The sequence below is a fragment of the Medicago truncatula genome, chromosome 8, assembly GCF_003473485.1.
Source record: "Medicago truncatula cultivar Jemalong A17 chromosome 8, MtrunA17r5.0-ANR, whole genome shotgun sequence".
NCBI classification, from domain to species: Eukaryota; Viridiplantae; Streptophyta; class Magnoliopsida; order Fabales; family Fabaceae; genus Medicago; species Medicago truncatula.
This window is the reverse complement of record NC_053049.1, coordinates 43,709,862-43,734,768: the sequence shown is the minus strand read 5'-3', so window position 1 is coordinate 43,734,768 and position 24,907 is coordinate 43,709,862. Positions and strand designations below refer to the sequence as shown.

The following is a 24,907-nucleotide window of genomic DNA, read 5'->3' as shown; positions in this document are numbered from 1 at the left end:
ACATTATGATTTAAACAACATAGGCAACAACTACATTCATTTATCAATTCCTAAACTACACATGCAATCATCAAATTGTCAATTTTAAAATCAACCCTAACCACATACAAACTACTCTAATTTAAAAAAAAAAAAAAAAAAAAAAATCAACCTAAACAAATTAACATTAACATTAAAATGATTGACACAACTTACTTGTGATAATGTGCAGTTGATTTGCTTGCAATTCGTGAAAATGAATTTGGCGAAGATTGGAGAGAAATTGAGAATTTTGAAATTGTTTTGGAAATGGGAAGTTCTGGTTCTGCGAATGATTAAGTCCAGATTTCCTCGGCAGTTAACTCCCGAGGTTTTCCTCGGCAGTTAACTGCAGCCGGATTTCTAAAACTTCGGCAGTTAACTGTCGAGAAGGTAAAAACGTCATTTACTCGTGTGGCACAGCCTTATGTAATGTGGGAATAGCAATTCTCAAATGACATTTTCCTCCAAAAAGAAACGTGTATAGAGTTGGAACCACCAATTCAGAATCGCAAAAATGTAGTAAACAACATCAGAATCAGATAACAACAAACCAAAAACCAGTGGCCACAATGCTCGCACTGTGTAGCCTATGCCAACATGCCATGAAACATCATCAACAACAACTCAGCTTCGTCTTCACACACTCACACTTACTTCAATGATCACTGCTTGCAGAGCTTCTTCTTCAAGAGCTAACCCACTTTCTCTACGCTCTTCCCTACATTCCAAACCATCATTTTTATCTTTGAGTCTCTTTTTCCCTCGCCACTTTCACAAGAGCATTGCTCTCTCCTCAACAACACAGTGCAAACCCAGAAGCCATTTGGGTGGAAATTTGAATAATGGGCTAGAAGAAGATGGTGACCGTGAGGTTCACTGTGAGCTTCAAGTGGTTTCTTGGAGAGAACGGAGAGTTAAGGCTGAGATTTCTATCAATGCTGATATTAACTCTGTTTGGAATGCTTTAACTGATTATGAACATCTAGCTGATTTCATACCAAATCTTGTTTGGAGGTAATCTATCAAGTAAATTAAACACAATTTCATCATAAGGGCATAAACTCTTCAGGATAGCTTGCCAAAACAACTTATGAAAATGTTTTGACTTTTTTTTTTTGTTATAGAAATAAATAACTTGTACATAAGCACTTATATGATATAAACACTTGATTAAGTTACTTATTTGTTAGTGGGCGTATTCCTTGCCCATTTCCTGGAAGGATATGGTTAGAGCAAAGAGGATTTCAAAGGGCAATGTATTGGCACATTGAAGCTCGTGTTGTTTTGGATCTTCAAGAATTACTCAATTCTGTAAGCACATTCTTAAACATTTGCTGTTGTTTTTTCTTCAATGATTTTGTTACTGCATACTAGAAAAATAGCAATTAGTTCTATGTGTGACTGTGAAGTGGATAACATTGAGAAGAGTGGATAGAATTTATGACGTATAGCACAGAGAGTATAAAAATAAATTTTAAAAACTGTATGAACAAAGGCAACATACATGAAATTGAAAAAATTATGACACATTAGTAAAACTCAGATAACAGAATTAATAGTCTACGAGAGAGAACTTTCGACTTTTTAATACTACAAAATTCTTTTTTAATGCTTCAGGAATGGGATCGAGAACTTCATTTTTCAATGGTTGATGGAGACTTTAAGAAGTTTGAGGGAAAATGGTCTGTAAAATCTGGAACAAGGTAGAACCTATGTTTCTTAAAGTTAATACTTACTAAGCAACCATGAATGATATAAATAAACTATATTTTGATTTTATATCCTTCAATTCTGCTTTTTGCAGGTCATCGTCAACAAATTTATCTTATGAGGTTAATGTGATACCAAGATTCAATTTCCCAGCTATTTTCTTGGAAAGGATTGTCAGATCGGATCTTCCTGTGAATCTCCGAGCCTTAGCATATAGAGTTGAAAGGAATCTTTTGGGGAATCAGAAACTTCCCCAGCCAGAAGACGACTTGCATAAAACTTCTTTGGTTGTTAATGGATCTTCTGTCAAAAAGATAAATGGTTCTTTATGTGAAACCGACAAATTGGCACCTGGTCAGGATAAAGAAGGTTTGGACACTTCAATTTCCGGTTCATTGCCTGCGTCTTCCAGTGAGTTAAACAGCAATTGGGGTATATTTGGAAAAGTTTGTAGCCTTGACAAGCCTTGTGTTGTAGATGAAGTTCATCTCCGCAGATTTGATGGACTTTTGGTAACTTATCTATCCTTAATTGTTTATTAGGTTGCCTTAATTCTTAGAATGGGATGTAGTCAAAGTTACCAATAAAAATTATTTTCATGTGAAGGAAAATGGAGGTGTTCATCGTTGTGTCGTTGCAAGCATAACAGTCAAAGCTCCTGTTCGTGATGTATGGAATGTTATGTCTTCGTATGAGACTCTTCCTGAGTAAGTAATGTGTGTTTCCTTTTTACACTAGAGATATTAAAGAGCATGCTTTAAAAGATTTCTAGGTCTTATTTTTCATTTTTCTGACTCAACTCCAATTGACAAAAAAACATTTGTTGCAGGATAGTTCCAAATTTAGCAATCAGTAAGATTTTATCACGAGATAACAATAAAGTCCGCATTCTTCAGGTACGGACCAATCTGAAAATGAACCAGAGTTAAAACAAGAGAATCTTAACTCTTAACTGTATATTTTCCTGCCACTGTATTATGCTTGCTAGCAATTGTTTTACCATCAAAATCCACCGTTAGTAATATACATATATGTATCTCCTAAGCACAAGCGCCGATAAAAGTTTGAACTTGTATATGATTGATGTAATTTATTGATTAAATCAATATGCAGGAAGGGTGTAAAGGCCTGCTTTATATGGTGCTTCATGCTCGTGTTGTGTTAGATTTGTGTGAACAGCTAGAACAAGAGATTAGTTTTGAACAGGCTGAAGGTGACTTCGACTCATTCCATGGAAAATGGACTTTTGAGCAACTAGGAAATCATCACACACTGCTAAAGTACTCTGTGGACTCAAAAATGCGCAGAGATACGTTCCTTTCTGAAGCTATCATGGAAGAGGTTTGTCTATAAATTTGATTTGGTTGATCAATATCATCAACTTTAGTATTTCATGTTGTTTTCACTCAAAATGTTTGGCCCATATAAGTTGAAGCAAGACACATTTATCCATATCTCCTTTTTAAAAAAGAAAGAGTAAATAACTGTTTTTGTTGGTATTGGATACAATCTTTTGAGGGTAAATCGATCCATGTTTAAATGGCTGAAATGTTATAAGTTCTTTGTTTCAGGTCATTTATGAAGATCTGCCATCAAACTTGTGTGCAATAAGAGACTACGTTGAGAACCAGAAAGCATCACAATTTTTGGAAGTTTGTGAGCAAAATACGAATTCAGGACAACAAATTATATTATCTGGCTCTGGAGATGATAACAACTCTAGTTCAGCTGATGATATTTCTGATTGTAATGTTCAAAGCTCATCTAATCAAAGGTCAAGAGTTCCGGGACTACAGAGGGATATTGAAGTCCTAAAATCTGAACTCCTGAAATTTGTTGCTGAATATGGTCAGGAAGGGTTTATGCCAATGAGGAAGCAGCTTCGGCTGCATGGAAGAGTGGATATTGAGAAGGCTATAACTCGCATGGGTGGATTCAGAAAGATTGCAACCATAATGAACCTCTCTCTAGCTTACAAATACCGCAAACCAAAGGGTTACTGGGACAATCTTGAAAATTTGCAGGACGAGGTAGACTTCTGCAGAAGTTCCATTTTTAGTTGCTACTTGCCAGAATAACAAGCTAAAGTTAATTGGTGATGACATGATGAAGGATGGATGTTATGCATCAATGAAATATGAATTCATGATAAAGAACATGTGTAGCATTGTTTACAGGTTCAATCATAACATAATTCATTTCTTCATGCAGATAAGTAGATTTCAGAGGTGCTGGGGGATGGACCCATCATTTATGCCCAGTAGAAAGTCATTTGAACGAGTTGGTAGGTTGAAATATTCCCTTTCTCAACTTCAATATTTTGTTTGCGTAGCTTACTTTCAAGGATATTGATGTAGCATGCAACATGGCATATGTATCTTATTACCATTTTAATTTTGGGCTTAGCAGTTGATAATGGAATTAACTTGCAGGCCGCTTTGATATTGCACGAGCGCTAGAAAAGTGGGGTGGACTTCATGAGGTTTCTCGCCTTCTATCTCTCAAGGCAAGGAGAAAAAGAACCAGACAGGACAACAACCTTGGCAAGGATAAGAAAAATGATCACAGAGAATCAGCAGATGTAGATAGTGAGATCAATGCAGCATCTAGACCTTATATTTCTCAAGACACACACAAGTGGCATACAGAACTAAAAGAGTTGGACATAAATTGGGTTGAGTAAAGATAGTATAAATATATTTATACATTGGCTTAAGTACAACTATGTGTTGATGGTAACATGATTCTCCTGACGGTGTTCTGCCGGTAACAAGTTGCAGGTTCATTTGGCAGTATACATGTAAATTTGCTATTGTCTATAATTTTGCGTTGAGCACCCTTCAATGGCAAAATATGGCTGCTGGTGGGTATAATTTTTAATATATACTGATGCCATGTACTTATTGGTAAATTTTCTTCCTTTCACTTGGCGCATTTTGGACAGAGAGAAACTATAATCATGATAAGGGGAAACGAAAGATTATTTCATAAATGAGCAAAAAAAAAGGGAAGGTGAATGAAAGATCATTATTGCTATGACAGTTTGCGTGGACTTGCATGTTCCTATAATCCCACAACTGAAATTGTATGACTCGCTTGTAAAACATAAAACATTGCTTCAGGAATGTGTATGAGGAATATTGTTGAATTATAAACTTACTTAGTTACTGAGTTTGTTAGAAGTTTGTTACACAATTTTAACTATCTCACACTCACGCGTAGCGTATTAAATTTAATTGTGTTAGCCTTAGTATATAAGAAAAACTCCATTTGTAAAAGTTCAGTTGATAGTTGCTCTGAGTTTTCTCCTTTAATCAATGAAGGGGTTTTGAGCAATTTCTCAATCCAACCAAACAATGGAGTCCTCCCAATTACAGTTTTGACAAATATCACAGTTATTACTTATCACAAATATGATCAAGTTGTTAAAAAGAACATGGAATTGACTTCAAAAGGTAGCTCATAAGATAAGATGAGGGTACATCCAACAACTTCTGAACCTTGAGAGTATGGGATTCATACAACTTTAACATCCATCATAACGTCTAGCGTGTGTCCCGGATTCTAACATTGTCACACTTAACCCAACTCTAGATGGCTTGGGTCTCACTCCTTAAAATTAGCTCAATGGATGAGGGTAATATGATATTCAAATATTGAAATTGCATCGGTGTCACACATTGTCAAAGTTCTTGGATGCCTTATCCTTTCAGCTAACTTTTGAAAGTGAGATCTAAATTCATTTATTTAACACAAGTAGTAATCACAAAATATGATGAACAAGTAAAACGTAGAACACAATAGTGGATGAAACAGAATCAAATATGCCAATTTCATGGTGATCAAAAGATATAGAACTACATTGATAGAACTGTATGTATAAAGATGAGAAACAGCGAATTTTAAAGAACTATAACCGAGTTATGTAAAAAAAAAAAAAAAAAACTAACTCTATCTGAATAACAAGTACAGCAACTAACATTTACTTCTCCATTACATAATAATTGACATTCGTACAAATATGAAATTAACTTATGAGGAAGGTTGTATGGCATTGAGTTTGATGTAGAAGATTCTAGAATCAGAGATACCATCCCATGAATGAGAATGAGAATGAGATTGAGAAGGGAAAGTGCGAGCATAACCTAGATGATTCCTGCAGTTGCGGCAGAGGAGTTTGGTTGTTGTTGTCCGTTGGAAATTGAAAAAAGAAATCCTCCATGAGAATGAGAATGAGAATTGTTGTATTTGAGTGAATCTGGTTTCGTCGACGGAGAAGAAGGAAATCAGACATCTCTTCCTCTTTTTAATTGATTTTCCATAATTTGAATCAGTTAGAGACAATGTTGTGTTGCGGTTGCTTGAATTCAAGTTCAGCTCATAACCACACGAACCACAGCTGCATCAATATCACAACACAATTCAAATTAAAACATTCATAAATAATAATAATCTACACAAACATTACATAGAGACCGAGAAAGCGAGATAACCTGTAGTTTACATCTCTGATAAAGGAATTAGAATTAGAGAGATGAAGTTGAGATAACTTAGGCATGTCTTCATAGTCGATCATCATTTCTATAATCTTCAAGTGGAGAAAAAATCAGCGAGAGTTTATAATGGAGAAGAAAAAGAAGATTGATGATGGAAGTAACGGTAATGAGAGAATTATTATTATATTATATTAATTTCGATCTGATGCATGCACGTGCCAGTAAATGTAAATTAGTTTATTTCAAGAAAAAAAATTCCGCAGCCGGGAATCGAAACCGGGATGTATAGGAATCTTATCCGGATTTTAGAAATATTGTAGTCTTTAACAAGTTTTCCAGAATCTAACACCTGCCAAAGCTACTGCGGATTTGATGTCTACATAATGCATAACTTGGTTTATATACATTATTACTCCTATTACTATAAAAGTTTAACTGTGTGGATGGATTGACGGTACAAAACAACTTTGTATACATAACTATTCAAAACATTTAAAATTATCATGTCAATTAATATCTATCAACTAAAATATGATTTGATGCGTCCGTAAAGGTATTTTACACTACATATATACAAAATTACACACAAGACAAATTAAATATTTTACATGAAAAAAATATAATATCTAAATTACAAATATTTTTTGAAGAGAGAAATGTAAATATTATTAAATATAGATTTTCTAGTTTCAAATTTACACATATATATGTTCTTACTTTTTTTTTTATGATGTATATGTTCTAACTAATGTAATTACATTAATTCACTTTTAAATATATATATTACAAATCCAGTACTATTTCATTCTCTTTTTTTATGGGCATATTCCGTTCTCCTTAAATTTGAAAGAATGTTTTTTACTTACATATGTGATGCCCAACTTGATACACTACCATTACATTCAAATGAATTGCATCAATCAACACACTAGTATAGACACATAATAAAATTAAAATTAGAATTAAAAAGAAGTTTCTGTTGTTTGAGATATGTGGTAAAAGATATTTCCAAATCAAATTAGAATTGGAAAGTATATTGTTTATAATAATTTTATTGTTTGAAATTGGTGGCTTACAAACAAATAAATTCGTCTAACTTACAATGTCATGGTTGAGATCTCAATTAAATAGTGCTCATTTTCTGATAATGAGATTTAAGATAAAATCTTGTGCAAATCACACCTAAATCCACCACTACTAACAAACAATATTTCAATCATTCATCTGTGTTTAAGTTTAACTTGTTATATTTTAAAGGTTTGTTAACGAGTGCCTCGGAACACTCTTTAAGAATGCTAAATTAAGAAATTATTCTTTATAAATATCAAAGTTTTCAATTTTCATTACACTGATTATACAAACTTTCATAAAAAGTTATCATTTAAGATCCTTAACCAATGCCCCGAGGGCATTCGTTAACATTTCCCATATTTTAATTACTAGAGTACACTTCGACATGTTTATTTGATATATTTAAAATTATAAGATAATACATTATTTATATGAGACGTTTGTTTCATAATTTGCAACACATGAAGAGTTTCTAACATGACTTTCTTATTGAATTAAATTTATTAGGTTCTTCACTCCGAAAATGGATCTCACATAAATTAAGAGCTACGTTGAATTTACTCAATAAAAAAGTGAATATTATTTTTTTGGGGGACAAAAGAGAGAATATTAGAGAGTGCTCCTAAGTAACACTCATCATCGTAACATTAAAGGACTAATGAAATTGTCCCGTGGCAACAAGACACTTCGAGTAAATTACCATGAAAAATCAGCATTTGCAAGACATCATTGCAATCAATTTACAAGTAAGCTTGACATCAACAAAAAATGCAGAACCCCAACATTTCTCGTTATTGTGTAATAACAAGACAATATCTATACATACTATCGTTTAGAAGGATTAAGGAGAAAGGACTACCGTCGACAATTACATCAGAGACCGAAAAAATATGTTACCATCTTAACTGATAACTTTGGCTCATCTCATTGGGATAAATACTAATCCCAAACATAAAAATAAGTATTAGAGAAGCTCTCCTATTTCAGTATCTCCAGTATTTCCTTTGCCGCAATGAGTTGTTTAAAAGACGAAAGAGCTCTGGGATTCATGCAGAGTGACTATTGCTTCTTCCCCGCTTAAACCGCAAAACACATCATTTGGAACGTTTTAGGTAGACTAATACACCAATGCTTGTTACCACAATAGCACCTGCAAGAATACTGGAGCGGCGAGACAAAACACTAGATTTCTGTATAGTGGATGTACTAGATTGCAGTGTTGTTGGTTTGGCTGAATTGCCGAAATCCAAATACAACTTTAATGCCTGAAATACAAAGATTACACCAGAGAGAGTGAATTGATTAAATCCAAATGAACTTCCATAGAAGCAACTATCATCAGATGAAAAAGCTAGTAGAAGCAGATATCTTCACCTTCACTCCTGCAGATCTAGCATAGCTGACAGCAGAAACAAGATCATTATCGGTTCCAAGAACAATTCTATCACCTTCATCGTCCTCGTACTGTAAAAATGAGGAAAAAGTTAGAATAAAGACATGCAGTACTCATAAGAAAGAAGAATTTGCACTAGCATAAAACAAACCACAATCGCAGGTCGTTCTCTGTCATTGATATCTACTCTCTGCATGACTGCAGATACTAGCTCATCTAGATGTTCAGTACCTATGAAAAACAGCAACATAAATAACTGTAAGTTCTTATAAGAATCAAACAAACAAGACAGAAAAAATTAGACCAAGTCTTCCGAATTTCCCCCCGGGATAGTTACCACAGTTGAATCGGTGCACACGACCATTGAGATCCTCAAATTTGAAAGGAAATGAATTTCCAAAACCCATAGAGTGATATGCAGACTTTGTTGTATCTGCTCCATCAGAGGTCATGAGCGCTGAAACTTCGCTGCAATAAAACATTGTAGAGGCTGATCCACAGATCAGAAAGAAAAGAAAAAAAGAAAAAATTTCATGTTTAAACATTTGTGCAACCAGCGTACCTATGAGAATCAGAATCTTCGGGTGGCTCTAGAGCAAAAGCTGAGTCCCAAAATTTTTGCATAATTGTATTTGCCACATCATTAACAGCTCCAGAGCTACTCTCAACCTAAGGTACATCTTAGTAATCAGAAATTGGAATCTGTATCAACTTTTACTAGAAAGAGGTACATGACTCTTTCTACGCAAGATAATATAAACTTCAATTTTATAAAAAGTGGACACCACAACGATTGCAAATAATGAAGATGCAAGGAGGAATGTTATGAGGACAGTTGAGCTGATCCGTTGAACACTTCCAAATGCACAATACATAATACATAACACTTCGTGTTATGTTTTATCCCATTCTAACTAGTCTACAGAATGCTATCTATAATTTATATGTATCTCAAGCATGAAGTTTACCAGGGAAATTGCCGCATGAGTTATCTGCAAAACATCAACGCAAGCAGCAACATATCCATCTGCAGAAACAATAATAGTCAGTGCAAAGTATGAATTTAGAATCTGCCAACAAATTTAGGAAAGCAAAGCTCACGTCTGTCTACCACAGGAAGATGTAAGAATTTCCCATCGTGCATCATATGAAGTGCATCAAGTATTGTTGTATCTAGTGTTGCACAATCTGGGTTTGGAGTCATTACCTAAGTGAGAAAGGGAAGAATCAAGAAGAAAATCAATCTAGTTCTCAATATCAAGCAAAAACAAGGCAACAAAACAGAAGAAATAGCGTCACACATTAAAATAACCTTCTTTCCACTTATGTTACTTCAAAAATATAAAATCTTAACCTTTTCCACTAGAGTCAACTCGGGGGAGAGATTTTGAGCCACAACACGCATAAGTATGTCCTTTGAACTGCATGAAAGATGTATAGAATGTTAGGCATCATACTACGACAATGGAGCAAGATAGGAAGGAAGGGATAGAGTGCCAGCATTGAGTTGGATCGCGTGAAAAATTAAGGGAGAAAATAAGAACATCAGCGTTGAACGGCAATGTAACCTCCAATCCACTTGGCAAGATGCGAGGGAAATCAGGAAGGGGATTTATTATAAGGTAAGGAAGGAAAATGATGGAATAAAAGAAAGAGAGAAGGGCTAGGATTAAGTAGGTGTGAATTCGGAAAGGGTTTGCCGTTTTGGGGCGTTTGAGACCTGCAGGCCCTTGAAATTCAGCAGTGCTCTATTCTCTAATGTACAAAAAGAGGGGTTCGTAGCCCAATTTCAATATCATTAAAGGGAAATATGATCGAAGAAAACATACAATCATTTATGCTATTCCATATAATGGGAATTCTAATAGGTCATGAAGCCTCTGAAAAGAATCTTACGTGAGTATGCCCTGAATCTTGGTTCCTGACAAAGACACGATAACAGCTGAATTAACACGCAACTCCCGCATCTTTTTTGCAGCTACATATACGGGATCTGCTGCTGATGCAATAGCAACCCTAGAAACATAAAGCTACAGAACTTTGTAAAACAATTATATCTGACAGTATAAGCATCATGTGGCAATACATGCATACATACTTCCTCCGAAATGAAATATAAGCAAAAGTGCTAGTTGAAAGGTCAATGTATGTGGTTAAAAATTTAGTCCAGATACATCAACTTTTCGACTGTTATTTTTGCTTATATTTCATTCCGGAGGGAGTACACAACAAAATACAATGCGGAAATTACTTCGTATTTTCGCTGATTAGGGTTGACAAGGAAGGCCTGAATATTCTCTCTCTCAATGTGTCTAACAAAGCATTTGGAGCTGACAAAGATGGGAACAATTTAAACAAAATATTAGCATCATTACAATATGAAGGAAACATATGTCAAGCACTTCTAAATATTGATAAATCAAGGATATAGAACTTGAAAATTTACAGAAGGAGGACCAGTAAAAAAAAAGTCAAATCTAATGCCACTAACTGGGATTGGCTAACAACATTTAAATATATGGAAACTACTCAAATCAATTTAAAGACAAACATAAAGTATAAACTCAATAAATCAATTGTGAAGATAAGAAACAAAGTATTATCAGATTTTACATTAGGCCTAAATCATCCTTACAAAACTGGTTTGTAAGGTGAGGGCTGCCCATGCTTTATAAACACTAGACAGGCCATATCTCTAAGCAATGCTGGACTATATCCACCCCTTCACACCAACACAATGAAGGTGTTGGAGACTGCAATGAAGGCACCCAAATGCCGCAATTAGGCGGCTAGGGGCGGACCGCAATAGAGGCAGAATTTCCAAAAGGTATAAACCATTCAAATCAGTTTTAAAAATAAGAAACAAAAAGTATAACTGCATACGTTAAAAGGTACATGTTTAATCTTAATTCCTAAACTGGCAGAGTTTCAATGCAATTATCTTAATAGTGTTTGATTCTCCATTCACATATCTACTCGGCTTACTATTTGCAGATAAAACCTTTACAGTTAAGCACTAAAGTATGCAATCAAAGTATAGTATACTGAGAACCCGTTGCCCAGTCCATTTTAGATAAAAATAAATAAATCATGTCCTCAGAGCAACAATATAAATTAAGAACTTTTTATAAGAAAATCACAGATCACATTTGAGGAATGCCCAGAAAACATAATACCAAGTTTAAGGAATAATTAACCTCAAGTGATTGATTGGCCAAATAGAGGGTTCGTACAGTATTTACTCTCCATACGCTTTTTGATTAAAATTTTGATTGTAGAAACAGTCAAGTCAACTTAAGAGTATACTAAATGATAGGATTTAGATATTAAAAACCAAACTGCAGCAGAATTCAACAGTGATAGATATATATATATATATATAGGGTTTTGCTAGAAGACACCTTTTATGAAGGTGTCTTTTAGCAAAGTTATAACTAAAAAGTGGAATTCACAACAGTGATATATATATATATATAATGTATAATAAACATTAAAAAGATATGTTTATATGTGGATGCAATTTACAAATTCAACTACAATCGGTGGTTTAAAACTGTCATACTTGTATGAAAATATAATTGTTAACTGACCAGATGCATTGCTACCCCGCTGGCGTTCTGCGCCTTCAACTGCAGCTGCAATTGCACTCCCCTGCTCAGCAGCCTTCTCCATCCTTGATATGGCATCATAAAGACATTTGGTAATATCCAGTATGGCAATGACTTCACCATTTTCCACAACAGGCAGGTGCCTGAATTTACCTATCCGTTGGAGGAAGAAAAAAAAAGATTATAACTCACTTAATGGAATACTTTATAGGGTAGACATCTTTACAAGATGCAAACATGGAATCTAGTAGAAACATTTCCCAATTCTTGCACCATCAGGCATCATTATTTAAAGAAACAGACATAGTAAGAAACAGGTCAAAGGTGCAAGGTATAATGTGACAGAGAAGTAACAGAATAAGGTATCACACACATATTGTCAAATAAATACTCCCTCCGTCCTAGAATGAAAGAGAATGACGCATTTCTTCATTTGACAAGTTTTAAGAAGAAAAAAAACTATAAATGAAAGAAAGGAACAAATTAACCTTCTCAAGTAATGGTGTGTTCATCATTGCAATAAATGTAAGGTGGCAGATATTGAATTGAGAGTGTGCATGTAGTATTAATTAGAGGGTACAGTCGGAAAAAATTAATTAATGTTACGTTGAAAATTGAGTCACATTCAGTTCTTGACTTTTTTTTTTTTTGCAAATGTGTCGCTCGTTGAAGGTGGAGGGAGTAAGCAGGCACGGGCATTGGGGGCTTGTGCCCCCACTTACTTAATTATTTTGTTGTATGGTATTGAATAGTTTTACTTTATTTATATTAAAAATTAGGTATTGTTCCCACATAAAAACTAATGAAAATTTTATTTGTGAAAAATCAAATACACAATGGTATGGGAGATAAATGATTGAATGATTATTTTGTCATGTACTTACAAAAATGTATTTGATAGTGTTGAAAATGAAAAAGTATACCATAATTTTAAAATATAAAGACACGTAGATGATATTAAATCATAAATATATAGATGTCTTCAATTTTTGAGATATCAAATAGCATAATTGTAGTAGTCTCTAAATGTTTGCTTTGTAATAATTATGTTATGATTATTATCGCTCATGCATTGATCTTTTTTTAAATAAAAAATAAAAAAATTACAGTGTATAATCTTTCCCCCACCATTTGAAATTTTTGGATCCTTCACTTGGAGTAAGCCATAGCTTTAGCCTTTAAATACCAGAAAGGTACAAGTTTTGTTTCAAATCAGAATCAGATGCCATTTTTTTTATTTTGAGGGCAATAACATGGAATGGAAAACAAGCAAAAATAGCTAAAAATGAAAATAATATTTTTCCGAGACAGCACATCTCATAAAGTCTCATGTAACAAAGAGCGAAGACATACAACAGCCACATTGCACGCAAACAAAATCAATAAAACCATGGATATAGAACCAAGAAAAACCAAAGAACAGACAATAAGACAATGAACAACTAATTGCTTTTAATTCATCAAATTGAACACTACAGATAGTTACTAGTTCAAGCCCCGAGGTGACGACACGACACTATCAATTATCACCATACCTATTATTTCTTTCTTTTTAGGTGAAAAAAGAGGGCAAAGTCCAACCACCCTACCTATTATTGTGTTAGCAGCCAACACTCAATGGATTTAGTCCCACAACAGATAGATAGGATTTTTGAGAAGAGTAGTTTATAAAGAGGAGGCACTCCTCACCTTATAAGCCGGTTTTGTAAGGATGAGTTAGGTCCCATAATTCGTGACATGGTATCAGAGCCTATGCCACATCTATCGTTGGGCTTCCTGCCTCATCCACGCTAGGCCCATTGGGCCAGGCTGAAGCGTGAGGGGGTGTGTTAGCAGCCAACACTCAGTGGATTTAGTCCCACATCAGATGGATAGGATTCTAGAGAAGAGTTTATAAAGAGGAAGCACTCCTCACCTTATAAGCCGGTTTTGTAATTTGTAAGGATGAGTTAGTCCCCATAAATGCACACTGAACAGACTGTGCTCCAAGCTTATGCCTTTCAAATGGAGGTAAGTGAACAAAACACACTCACCCCCTGAGATAGGACACTGAAAGAATATGATTAAAGTGTTTGTTATGAACAACTTTTTGGTCGTTCGTAAATGAGAGAGATAATATTCTAAAAGAGACTAAAAGCTATAACTAAACTGTGCTCCAAGCATATGCCTTTAAAACGGAGGTAAGTGAACAAAACACACTCACCCCCCTGAGATAGGACACTGAAAGAATATGATTAAAGTGTTTGTTATGAACAACTTTTTGGTTGTTCGTAAATGAGAGAGATAATATTCTTTTCTTTTTTTTTTGGTCAAGTAGCCTAGTGGCTAGAGCTCACACAATTTAATTGTGGAGAAGTGGAGTGTCCAGGGTTCGAATCCCGACCCCTGAATATAAAATGCAATATCTCTACCAACTGAGCTAAGCTCACGGGGATGAGAGAGAGATAATATTCTAAAAGAGACTAAAAGCTATAACTAACTAATCTAAACATTAACTTCATTCATTTTTTTTTATAATGATTACAATGATCATTCCCTTATCCATAGCCTTGCATTCTAACAACTTAACTTTTTTATAATGATTACAATGATCATTCCCTTATTTATAGCTTTTGCATTCTAACAACTTAACCAATTACTCACCATAATGGATCTCTCAAGATCCTTCTAGAACATGATGACTCACCTCTAATGTAACTTGGGCCTATTCTATTGGATCTATCTTAAATCATTACAGTGTTCCTAAAATCATTGGATCAAGCTCAAATCACCGATGTTTCAATAACATAAGTGATAACGGGTCTGCCTGAGAAACTCATTGACAATATATCTTTTTTACTATGATATGCCAAACAATTACAATATTTTTCTACATTCAGTTGTTGTAATTTATAATAGTTTTCTACCGACTAGATCAACTTGGAACACACTAGACATTGCTGGCTCCTACAAGATATCGCAGAAAAAACAAATATGCTCTCACTGTAATAACAAGTCTCCTTACGGGAGTCTATTCTTATTAAAGAAGATAGGTCCAGCAACCCAATCCACACAAAGAGATCTTGTCACCCCCAGCATACTTTCTAAAGGCATCTAAAATAAATTACCAAACTATTATCGGTATTCGGTGCTACAGTTCAAATAACTCTATTGCTAGATCGCAGGCTGTGTGGAAACCATGATATATGATTATAATGGTCAGTGATTATTTCTTTAATCATGCATCGTTCTTGTACGATAGTATAGTAACAACGAACTAAATGCAAACAAATTATTTAACAGAAAAAGAAAAAGAAAATCTAATTTAATCCACATCCTCTATATCCTGTCATATCAGAAATATCATAATCATAATGAAGCATGAGCATCAACCCAAGAACACATACAAGAAAATCAGAATAAAATGTTCACAAAATGTATAAAATTACGATTGGCAAAAAATGCTTAACATAGCATCATCCAAGCGAAAAACTACTTAGAACTCTGACGGGACGATTATAATACATGACATCCTAGTTCCCAATAATAACAATGATATTAAGTATTAACACTAGGAATGAAGCTAACCTTGTACCATCTTTTGAAGAGCATCAATAGCCAACGTATCCGATGTCACAAATAAAGGATTCCGAGTCATTACTTTTGCCACCATTGTCTGATCCGGTCGCAAACCCTCGGCAATAACTCTAGTAGCAATATCCTAAACACAAGATACACGATACACATCCTTGCATTACACATTACATCTCAAATACAATATCCACACACACACACACTCAATGAACACACATACATTCACATAGAAAATTGACAAACCTTGTCAGTCATAATTCCAGATAACAAAGCATTGGCATCAGTCAACAAAACAGCATCGACACGCCGCGCGGCCATTCTGCGACATGCATCTGAAACTGATGTCCCCTCGGATATAGTTAGGGCTTTGGATAACCGTAGCTTCTTAACCGTCCTTTCACCTCCATCAGACCTAAATCATTTCATTAACAATAACAAACATAATTATAATAAATCAACAATATTACAATCATAATTAAAAACTCTAGATTCAATAAAACTAAATAAAATAAATAAATAAAAGAGAATTACTCAAGGGAAGGAGGAGAAGAAGGTTTGCTGGAAGGTTCGCTGTGGATTCCATTTTCAAATTTTTTGGACATAGAAGGAGGTTTTCTGTGGGTCCCACTGTTCCTCCTCGTTAGACCGTTCATGTTTTTTTTCCTTTAAACAGAGAGAGACAGAGACAGAGACAGAGGTTAGTGTTCTTCTTTTTCTGTTTCTGTCTTTCTTCCTCCACCAGCCACCACCATCAAACTCTTTCTCCTCTCTCTTCTCTTTTCTTCTTCCTTTTTAGTTTTCATTAATTACGATATTTTATATCTTTTTAAATTATTATTATTATTATCTTTTTTATCATATCTCAGTCAGATCAGAGAATCATTTTGCACCAATTTTCATTTTGTTTTTTGTTGAGAAATTAAAAAGAAAAAGGTGAAGCTAAATTTTGAAACAAAATGAGTGAGTATATTGGATATGATTTGAATTTTGTTTTGCTTGTAAAAATAGAAATGATTTTTGAGTTGTGGTTTGTTGTTAGAGGTGTCAAATGGCCCAGTCCGGTCTGGCCCCGTTTATGTTTTATTTTTAAAATTTATTTACTTTTTTTTATGTATTTTCTTATGTATTAGTTACTCACCATTATTTTTTTGCTAAAATATGATTGGATGGACATAAAAATATAAATAATTTTTACATTAATATTGAATAATAATTAAACTCTAGATTATTCTTTCAATTAAATCGAATTAATAATTTATAAACTTTAAAATTTTAAAACTGTAAGTTAAATTCATCCATATTTATTAAGTTTATTTATTTAAATACATTTTTGTTAATAAATTTTAAATTAGTTGATAATTTTTTTAAAAAATATGTTTTTTTTAACAAAAATAAAATTAAATATGGGCTAATGGGCCAGTCCGGCCCGGCCCAACTTTTGTATGGCCCAAATGGGCTTGGGCCGAAAAAGCCCGAATGCATTTTTTGTTGGTTTTTTAGGCCCGGCCCAAAAATATGGGCCGATGGACCAGCCCATTTTTGACAACTCTATTTGTTGTATGTGTCCGATTGTCGGGACATGGACCCCAACTTTGTGGATGGATTTCTTCTTATTAGAGGAAAAGTTGTTTGTTTTTTTTTTAGAAAACAAAGTAATGTAGGTTTATAATTAGAAAAATTATAAATGAAATATATCAATTATTCAATGAGTAAATAGTCAATTTCCTCCTAAAATCGTAGATTTCGTCAATTATCCCTTTAAATTAACAAAATTTCAATTACTCTTCTGAAATTGCATAACATTAATCAATTTACCCCCTCCGTCAAATTTTTCTGTTAACCGTTTGCGGTTATGATCAAATACCCCCCTAAAATTTTGCACTTATGTGCTAAATGTCCCCTAAACTTGAAAATTTATATTTTTTTTAATCCTTGACTCAAAAGATATTAAAGGCAGTATGTTTATGCAGCTATTGGTCATATAAATATTTATGGAAGGTATGTTACTCTCATGTGTTTTAAATATATACATATATAGAAGACTTTTTTTTACACAAGTTGGTAATTATGTTAGAGTATGCAGTCATAAAGTACACAAATCTTTGATAATTGTGTGTCCATAAAGAAAATTCATAGTTTAATATCTACAGAAGGAAGAAGAAACAAGGCTTAGGTTTGTGAATTTGCAGCTTAATTAATGATATAATTTTTATAATGCAGAAAATGTCATATCTATTAGCTGCAGCATGTTAAATAGATTATGTCATAGACCTTCTGCATGAAGCCGGTATATCACATTGTACTACAAAGTTATGTGATAGATATCAATTTTCTGCTGTGTCTTGGTTTATTTCAACAGCTTGATATCTTTTTAATGTTTGGTTTTTAGTTTTACCTTCTTTATAAAAAAATTATCTTGCTCCTTGTTGATAAATATGAAATATGAATGAAAAGACTGCACATGACAAAATCATGATTTCTTTGGCATATATTCATTCATTTTCTTGTGAATAGAATTTTTATGACAATAGGTACAATATACTACTTGAAGAACTAAATGTATGATTTTTGGTAAGAAAAAAAACCAAATTTTTAAGTTTATGGGGTATTTTGCACATAAGTGCAAAATTTCAGGGGGGTGTTTGATCATAACCGTAAACAGTTAACAGAAAAATTTGACGGAGGGGTAAATTGATTAACGTTATGCAATTTCAGGAGGGTAATTGAAGTTTTGTTAATTTCAGAAGGATAATTGACGAAACTTACAATTTCAGATGGGAAATTGACTATTTTCATTATTCAATGTATTTGAAAATAGAATATTTGTTTATAGCAAATGGAGGAAGTGTTTTTTTTTTCCTAAGAAAAATGAATATTTTTTTTCATATATCACTATGAAAATAAATCAAAATATATCATTTTTCAAATGAAAAGATAAATTAATCCTTTTTCACTCGTATATACCATTTTGAAAGAAAACTGTTGTTGACACATATGAAAAGGTTGAGAAATACGAGTAAATTATTCAAATATCCATCGACAGTTAACTGCCGAATTCTAAAAAAATCGGCTGCAGTTAACTGCCGAGGAACATGAATTTGCTTCTTTCTCGTTCTGAAAAATGATGGAACGTGTTATTTTTTTTCTTCGTCCTTGTTTTATATCTCCTCCATTTATCTTGTTTTCTCATCCCCTCAATTTGACTGTTCCAGTGTATTAATTTACCTCTCCTGTAAAAATAAAACTTACTTCTTCTCTTCTTTCAATTAAATGATTCTTATGACCATAGATCTAACAACTTTCTTCAGTTTTTTTCTTTCTCAAAAGCTAAGCTTTTACCATCGCAAATTATTGAGAGGTTGAAGACATGAATATTTTTTGCATTAATTTGATTGAGTGTGATTTATGTTAATAAATAAATAAAACTGGCTTTTTCTCCAACAATTCTTACTGGTGCCATTGGTTTTTCCTGTTTATCATTTTCAACTACCATTACGAGAACCAAAATCTTAAATTAAATCAAGCTTCAGTTTTTTTTAAACAAAATCAAGCTTCAGTTTTTTTTAAACAAAATCAAGTTTTAGTTGTGGTTTAATTTTATTTATTTGTACTCATAATGATGAATAATACAGAAATTTAAAAGGTAAATTGAGATCTGAAAAACAATGGATGGCATGAACTATCAATAACAGAGAAAGATGAATTTATGTATAAGTGGAACAGAAAGGATTTGGGATTCTCCAGCAAGAAGAAGGATGAAGAGAGAAAGTGGAGGAGGAAAGGGGTTTTGGAGAGAGGAAGAGAAGAACGAGAAAGAAGCAAATTCACGTTCAATTGAATTTCGGTAGTTAACTGCCGAAGTTTTTCTCGATAGTTAACTGCCGAGGGATATTTGAATAATTTACTCGCATGTTCTCAACCTTTACATATGTGTCAACAACAATTTTCATTTTAAAATGTGACATCCGTGTGTTAGTAAAAAAAAATAGGAGGTAAAAGATTTATTACACTTTAACCAACTTTGAATTTAGCCTTATAAATATAGCAATGATAAATATTTTGAGAGAGACCTTTTATTCATTATGATTTAAGTGATTGATGGGTTATCAAATGGGATGGTTCGACCTAGCGTGGTTTGGTCTGAGAGGTTCGAGTACATAAATGAGCCAGCTCAACTCAGTATATTTTTTTTTTAAGAAGCTAAAATAAAATTTATTTAAAAACACACAATCCTAACAAGCACAAAGAATGCTAGGCTATGAGACTTAAAAGCAACATAAATACAGGGGCGAATCTCTTTAGAGATCCCAGGTGCCACTGCACCCTCCAACCTTTATATAAATATAATAGGCTTAAACACACTTTTTACTCCCTAAGTTTGCAAAAGTTGCAATTTTGGCCCCCTTTTAAAAAAAATGGCAAAAGTGACCCTCCATGTTTACCCTCTTCTGCAAAACCCCAATTTTGACCCAGTCAACCATACTTGGCATGCCACCTGTGTATTTTTTTTATTTTTTTTATTCCACATGTATAATTAGCTAATAAAAAAACAAAAATTCACCAAAAAGATTGTGTGGCACGTGAGAACTTCAAAGAACAAATGGCTATCACCATCATCAGCTTCTATCTTTCATTTTTTTCCTTTGTTCTTGCTCTTTCATAAACCCAAATCACACAAAAACTCACTTCTCCTTCTTCTACCTCTTACTCACATCAACTATTTTATATTCTATGATAAAAAATTCTAAATTCCCTCTTCATCTTCTCAATCATCATCACACATAACAGCCAGCATTCCTTCACTCTTCTTCTCTCAACACAACACAAAAATACCTTCTTCTTTTTTTGTGAAAATACACATAAATAACACAACACAAGGAGTCATGGATCTGAAACGCGTTTAGCATATTTGTTTGACAAATTAAATAAAAACATAAGCATGGTTTCTGATTTATGCTCAAACATCCGTTGTGGTTGCGGTAAGCAAACATTAAACATAATTTTCCAGCATGGTGGTGATGTTTTCCAGTGCGGTTATCGCCGGAGCAAGCTCATCCAAACATGACTTTTCTTGGTGGATTTTGTAGGGAATACGAAGGAGAGTATTTTTATGGTGGTAATATGTCGAAAAGCAATTTGTGGTGGACGATATCTAACAATAAAGATGGCGTTTGAAAAATCAGAAAATATCTCCAATCAAAAAATAAATTTAAGGATGAGATATAGAAGGAAGAGATGATAAATATTATGTATTTTGTTTTATAAATGGTGGTCATAAGCACCATGGTGGTGGGTGGCCGGAAAAAGGGGCAGTGGGTTAGGAAGAGGTAGAAACAACAATGAGGAAAATAAGGAAGAAAGAAGAGAGAAAAGAGAACCTCACGTGCCTCTCCCTTTTTTCTTTCCTTTTTTTAATTTTTTTATTCAAATTATACGCGCTTGGTAATTTTTAATTAAAAATTTACACATGTGGCATACCAAGTATGGTTGACTGGGTCAAAATTGATGTTTTGCAAAAGGGAGTAAACATGAGGTCACTTTTGCCATTTTTTTTTAAAAGGGGGTCAAAATTATAACTTTTGCAAACTTAAGGGGTAAAAAGTGAGTTTAAACCAATATAATATTAGGCATGATATAACAACTTATATGCTGGTGTTGCAGCGGTTATGCTGTCTTTTTATCAGCATCCCTCATGTCACATTCAATCAATTGTACCATCACACCAGTTTACAATATTGGATAATTTTTGAAACTTTTTAGTATATATTCTACAAATATTTGGCTCCCTCGACAAATAAACTCAAGATCCGCCACTGCATACATAGGAAAAGTGTGTCGTATATATGCGGAACACACAAACAAACACTCATGTATCAAATACAAACTTCTACTAACAAACCAAAAATAGCCTCCACGAAGGGCCCTCAAAACCAATATAAACTAAACACTAAACCAAGAAGTCATCTCCAAAAACCAAAGTCTAAACGTCTGCACAATAGCATAAACAAATCTTGTGTCAAACCGTTGAAAAATCTATCCAAAATAACCATCAGTTCAGTCCATTTATAATTGGACCATAGATTTTAGAGCCCAGACTGTGCAGGTCCTGAGTCAGTCCAGCCCGACCCGTTTTAGTTTTTTTTTTTTTTTTTTATATTTAATTTATTCACTATTTTTTATATATTAGTTACTCACAACTATCTTTTTGCTAAAATATAATTGGATGGACATATAAGTGTAAATAATGTTTATATTAACATCGAATATTAATTAAACTTTATATTTTTCCTTCAATTCAATCAAAATAGTAATTTATAAACTTCCGAATTTTAAAATTTTGAGCTAAATTCATTCATTTTTATTCCCTAAAAAAATTCATTTTTATTAAGTTTACTTATTTAAATATATTTTATTAATAAATTTTAAATTAATTGATAATTTTTTCAAAAAATATAAATGTTTTTTAACAAAAATCAATTGAAAATATTGATAATAAGCCGGGCCTGAAGCTCGACGGTCCGACCCAGCCCGACCCATTTTTGTATGAGCCAAAAAATCTGAGTACATTTTGAGCTAGCTTTTTGAGACCTGACCCAACCTAAAATGTGGGCTAATAGGCCCATTATACCAGTTCATTTTTACAACTCTAGTTACACGTACATGAAATCTTATTCATACCAACAAATAATATGATTTCTCACCTTCAAAGCATTTTTTTGAGAGGAAAAGTGAGGTTGTTTTTTATCAAAAAATATTAAAACAAAAAACTACTTAATAAATAATTATTAAGAATAAATAAATGGTAGTTTTTTTAAAGAATAAAGAAATGGTAATTTTAAAAATAAAATGCATAAATAAAAATAAAAAAGGCCAATGGATCCAATAGCAACATTTGATCATGACTCGATATTTTAACAAGTCCTCGTTTTCTAGACGTTCAATCTCCAACGCTCGTTTCAGATCTTATACTATATGAACAACTTTTTAAGTTTTTACATTTTAGGATCGTGACACCATATCACCTTTATATGGTACAGATCTTATACATTTTAGGATTGTGACACCATTTAGAGGAAAAAAAAGTGTTTTATCGGTGTAGATCATAAAACATGAGATAAAAGAATTGAGAGAATCCATTTACTTAATGTATGGAGTTGTAGCATGACGACAAATGTTATTATAATTCATGTTTTCCAACTAAATTATAAATAAACCAAGTCTGGGATATAAAAGTGCGTTTGTTTTAACTTAAAACAAAAATTTTGTTAAGAGAATTTAGAGATTTTTTTTAATAAAAAAATTGAAACTATTTACGTCTCTGTTACTATTTATGAACAATTTTTTTAAAAGAGAGAAAATCAAAACATAACAGGGCAACAAATGAAAAATTGTAATGAAAGTAACTACACATAAAGTCATCATTTACGTGCATTCATTCATCATGTTTATTGATACAACTCTTACAGAATAGATTTTGTACAAGTCGACATCTTCCTTTTTCGTAAGAAATAAATTTGGTTAGTCATCTAGTTCTCTACGACTCTAATCAAGTTTTTTTGGCATATCTATCCCATGTATCCACTCCTTTTTCTTTCTTTTTTGTACAGAGAGACAAATATCATTTGTTGAAGAAAAGCATAGAGAGATCCATTTTCTACTGCCTCACACAGTCACACCAGGATGGGATGCTTTATCACATTTCTTTACTGCGAATGATTAACCGCATTGAACGTATGAGATTGTCAAACATCTTCCTTAATCGTATTGATCATCACAATAGAGTTTTTTTTTTTTTTTTTTAGAGGCATCACAATATATAGAGTCACTACAAGAAAGCATTGAAATTCCGAGGCACAAAACTCCTTAGAAATCGTCCATATCTCCTCGGAATGACAATTTTTTCCGAGGAACCCATGTCCTGGAAAAGTAGCTGGTTGCAATCCTATTACCGAGGAAATTTCCGAGGAAATATGTCTTCGGAATAATGATAAAGTGACTAGCGTTTCCGAGGAACTTTGTCCTCGGAATGTATTTAATTGAAGAAAAAAATATAATTATTTTTTTGTGTGCCAAAACTTTTGAATTTCAAATTTTTAAAAGACCACCAATATTATTTTCAAATTTCAAAAAAGCACCAATTTTATTTTCAAATTTCAAACAACTCAACACTCAAACAACATAATTTTACTAATTTTTCACACTAAAAAAAATTATTTTTTCACTACTTTCACACTTGCAGGAATTTACTGTTTAGTTTTTCACAAATTTTGCATCAATACACAATACATAAAAAGAAAAACATGATTCAACACCAAAAAATTGAAGTTATTCTAGATTGAATACAGTACAACACAAATAATGCACAAAATTGAACATAATCGGAACAAAATCAAAGAAGTTTGTAACATCAACATAGATAATGAACAAAATGGAAGAAGTGTGTAACAACAACACAAATAATGAAAAATCTGAAGTGTGTAACAATATCACATTAATCAAATGGACTCGCAATTTCCTTATCAGCAATCTTCCTAAACCTTGCATAATCCCATTCTCTAAGATAAGAACTACCACGAAAAATAAGTATCTTCGGCCTATAATCCACTAACCAATTTAAAAAACGAAATCAAAAAGGGAAAAATGAGATTCAATTAAAAGGGAAAATGAAATTTTGGGGAAAAAGGGTTTTGTGGGTTTAGCAAAAAATCAAAAACGAAAATTGAAGAATGTCAACTCACCTTGATTCTTTTAGCTTCTCTTAAAGGGTTTGAGAAGAAAAAGATACATGCAAAACTTCAATTGCTCAAAAATGGAGGTTTTGTGAGGTATAGGTGAGATGGAGCATGGTGTCTCACTTAAGAGCGATGATGGAGCACGTTCGGTTTTTTTCTTTCTTCTTCTTTCTAAATTTCAATATTGTATTATAATAGAGAATACAATGACAACATGTATTCCGAGAAACATTGTCCTCGGTAGTTCCTCGGTATGTAATCTTGAAAACTGTGTTAAATTGATTATGTAGAGAATGGGTATTT

General features: G+C 33.1%; 3 protein-coding genes across 3 annotated transcripts; 1 reads left to right on the top strand and 2 right to left on the bottom strand.

Annotated features, from left to right (window-relative positions):
- The first annotated feature begins 514 nt into the window (after positions 1 to 514).
- Positions 515 to 4,890, top strand: LOC11437239 (uncharacterized). Its single transcript, XM_003630318.4, has 10 exons — positions 515 to 1,035; positions 1,212 to 1,332; positions 1,639 to 1,724; positions 1,826 to 2,243; positions 2,338 to 2,438; positions 2,561 to 2,627; positions 2,845 to 3,072; positions 3,303 to 3,761; positions 3,943 to 4,015; positions 4,164 to 4,890. The coding sequence occupies exons 1-10, from the start codon at positions 611 to 613 to the stop codon at positions 4,412 to 4,414; spliced, it is 2,229 nt and encodes a 742-aa protein (XP_003630366.3). The 5' UTR covers positions 515 to 610; the 3' UTR covers positions 4,415 to 4,890.
- Positions 4,891 to 5,535: 645 nt separating this feature from the next.
- LOC11427600 (uncharacterized protein At4g08330, chloroplastic) lies at positions 5,536 to 6,399 on the bottom strand. The gene is made up of 2 exons (XM_003630317.4): positions 6,225 to 6,399; positions 5,536 to 6,130 (listed from the first exon to the last, which is right to left on the bottom strand). The coding sequence occupies exons 1-2, from the start codon at positions 6,308 to 6,310 to the stop codon at positions 5,764 to 5,766; spliced, it is 453 nt and encodes a 150-aa protein (XP_003630365.1). The 5' UTR covers positions 6,311 to 6,399; the 3' UTR covers positions 5,536 to 5,763.
- Positions 6,400 to 7,940: 1,541 nt separating this feature from the next.
- On the bottom strand, positions 7,941 to 16,682 carry LOC11437238 (CBS domain-containing protein CBSCBSPB3). The gene is made up of 14 exons (XM_024773475.2): positions 16,404 to 16,682; positions 16,116 to 16,284; positions 15,867 to 15,999; positions 12,282 to 12,452; positions 10,943 to 11,021; positions 10,588 to 10,707; positions 10,046 to 10,112; positions 9,793 to 9,898; positions 9,660 to 9,718; positions 9,254 to 9,360; positions 9,029 to 9,159; positions 8,843 to 8,922; positions 8,673 to 8,762; positions 7,941 to 8,563 (listed from the first exon to the last, which is right to left on the bottom strand). The coding sequence occupies exons 1-14, from the start codon at positions 16,523 to 16,525 to the stop codon at positions 8,393 to 8,395; spliced, it is 1,605 nt and encodes a 534-aa protein (XP_024629243.1). The 5' UTR covers positions 16,526 to 16,682; the 3' UTR covers positions 7,941 to 8,392.
- Between the last annotated feature and the right edge of the window lie 8,225 nt (positions 16,683 to 24,907).

Coding starts and splice junctions, on each gene's coding strand:
- LOC11437239 (XM_003630318.4), top strand. CDS start 611: ATGCCAACATGCCATGAAACATCATCAACAACAACTCAGCTTCGTCTT. Junction 2,439..2,560: donor TCGTATGAGACTCTTCCTGA/GTAAGTAATGTG, acceptor CATTTGTTGCAG/GATAGTTCCAAATTTAGCAA. Junction 2,628..2,844: donor ATAAAGTCCGCATTCTTCAG/GTACGGACCAAT, acceptor ATCAATATGCAG/GAAGGGTGTAAAGGCCTGCT.
- LOC11427600 (XM_003630317.4), bottom strand. CDS start 6,310: ATGATGATCGACTATGAAGACATGCCTAAGTTATCTCAACTTCATCTC. Junction 6,131..6,224: donor ATCAGAGATGTAAACTACAG/GTTATCTCGCTT, acceptor ATATTGATGCAG/CTGTGGTTCGTGTGGTTATG.
- LOC11437238 (XM_024773475.2), bottom strand. CDS start 16,525: ATGAACGGTCTAACGAGGAGGAACAGTGGGACCCACAGAAAACCTCCT. Junction 11,022..12,281: donor GCGGGGTAGCAATGCATCTG/GTCAGTTAACAA, acceptor CATCTTTGTCAG/CTCCAAATGCTTTGTTAGAC. Junction 8,564..8,672: donor CTAGATCTGCAGGAGTGAAG/GTGAAGATATCT, acceptor TTTGTATTTCAG/GCATTAAAGTTGTATTTGGA.